Source organism: Perkinsus marinus (genome assembly GCF_000006405.1).
Source record: "Perkinsus marinus ATCC 50983 genomic scaffold scf_1104296958686, whole genome shotgun sequence".
NCBI lineage: Eukaryota > Perkinsozoa > Perkinsida > Perkinsidae > Perkinsus > Perkinsus marinus.
In genome coordinates, this window is record NW_003206671.1 from 290,407 (window position 1) to 292,638 (window position 2,232).

At 48.9% G+C, this 2,232-nt stretch overlaps 1 protein-coding gene across 1 annotated transcript in view; it reads left to right on the forward strand.

The window, feature by feature from the left end:
• Positions 1-1,523: 1,523 nt before the first annotated feature.
• Pmar_PMAR028227 (hypothetical protein) overlaps positions 1,524-2,232 on the forward strand; it is a gene marked incomplete at both ends in the record, with an annotated part of 1,374 nt that continues 665 nt past the window's right edge. Inside the window, 2 exons of the mRNA XM_002774177.1 lie at positions 1,524-1,674; positions 1,877-1,956. Coding sequence (XP_002774223.1) covers positions 1,524-1,674; positions 1,877-1,956 — 231 coding nt within the window. The remainder of the gene's footprint in view (positions 1,675-1,876; positions 1,957-2,232) is intronic.

Sequence of the window (2,232 nt, forward strand, 5' to 3'; positions counted from 1 at the left end):
GTTGGAGCTTGGCAGGCTATTTCCTTGTCGAGACGAAACTCCTTGCCGTCCGAACTAAAAAGAAGGAGAGCTTGAAGAAATGGGTAGCTGGAGATCGTAGATGCTGCACTGGCATGACATACGCCTCGTGAGATAATTCACATATATGGTCCCGAATCATGGTCAGTACCTCCTCAGCTTCACGAATTCGAAGGAGGGATGCTTACCAGTAACGACGGTCATTGCCAGAAAAGCACAAACTGACCAATCTATGAAGAACTAGTAGCATACGGATCCAGTGGGCCGACTATTTGTCGCACGTGATGTGTGAAATGTACAGCGCGAAAATTCTAATCAGAATGTGGAGCACTGCACCTTTTTCGACGAATGCTGAGCTCTCCCTAATACCAAGTCCTTAGAGGCCTATTTCAACAATCTTTTCGAGGAAGGGCTTCTTCAGATTCACGAACCCCTTTTAAGAAGGGGCTCAGGAACCTCAGCGGATTTCAAAATCTTGACCTTCTCCTAGGACTTCCTTCTTGAAAGCTGATTTCGATTGACGTACCCAGGATTCTTACCCAGGACCTACACGGCGCGAATAATTGAAACACCCTCAATGCACGATTGTTATCCCATACACCAAAGTCTTCAAGGAGGGTTTTGAAAGCAATTTAGGCAAAAGTTGGCGGTTATGTGTGCAAGAAGCTCAAGAATGCCTATTCAAAGAGATTTTTGAAATGGGCCCCAGGGCGGAGCGACTTTGACCCCCGAACTTCGGGGGTTAACGACAAGACAAGTGATTAGACTAAGACACACCTTCGGGGCCCGAAGGTGTGTCTTAGTCTCATCGAATTATCGGGCGCGCAAGAAGAGGTTTGGGATGCATTCAGTGGCAGCTTGTCACTGGGAGTTGACACCGGTGGCATATCGGCCCCACGAGCGGAATCTGTCCAACTAACACCGAAATGTAGTTTCACCATACGTCAAAAATGAAGTTACTTCGGTCCTACCACATGCTCGTGCGGAATTTATCCGCCACCATCGTTGGATGGCATAGCTGCCCCATCCGCGGCATAGCTGCCCCATGCGCGGGAGTTGATGAGCTGTTGATGGTTGCCTACCAAACGCGCTGTACATGCGTGCAAAAATCCTGTGTCTGCTGTCCCCGTTGAGCGCAAGAAAATTCCCGATTGATCACCATATTATGACGTTCGAGTTTTTGGACGATACCATCGTTCTACGTCCTACACACAGAGGTTCTTGATCGTCCGACTATATCCGCGATAACATACGCCCTTGATTGGCATCAAGCCTTATGCTTTGCGAGATTCGGATGAGACGGGATTATCGCATGGCAGTATGGATTTTTTTCGCGCAGTTTTCGTGACTCATCGCGACACACTGCGTCTCGATTGCAACGAAAGGGTGAAACGTTAACTAAATGTGTTGAGCACTGAAGCTGTATTTTCGAAATGGCTTTTAGTATGCGCGAACCTGCTTATCCACTCCTCCATCGGGAATCCCTGTAAACAGCTTTTGACAAAATGACGGATCTGAACAGGATAGTGGAGCTTCTAGAGGATCTGCACGGTCTCGAAGATGTTGAGCTCAGCTTGGCAGGAGCAAACCTCGATGATGACGAGATATCGTCCGTTCTTTGCCCGGCTATAAGAGACACGAAGAGGAGGCTCACAGGTGAGAGCGTAGCCTACTTCAGCTCTACGTAGAACAGACTTCACGGCGTGATCATCCTAGTCTTCGAGATTGCGACTACTGTTGGGACCTGCCGACCAATACTATGCCAATTTCATGACGCACCGATTCAGCTGTGTAGCTCAGTTATCGCGTGATACAGGCCATGTGAGTTACTCCGGTTGAAGACTAGTGGTGTTGCTAGGTACTCTGGATTTGAGCGAAAACCGAGTCTTGACCGATGAGGCGATCATTCGCATTTGTGGAGCAATAGAGAAGAAGCGGGTATTTGCTCGTCGTCTCATTCTGTCCCATTCCACTACCATCACAGATGCTTTTCATTGACTCCATCATGCTGAACAACTGCAGCAAAATCCATGACAGATCCGCACGAGCTCTGGCGAAGGTTATTAGAAACACCTTGGCGGGTCAGCCAGCAGGCTTACGCTCCATCACAGCTTGATCCACTCTAGATTCATCGCGAGTCTTGTCCATCAGAGGAACGGCTGTACACGACGATGGGACCGCCGAACTGCTTGCAGCTTTGCGGGAAAAGCAGGT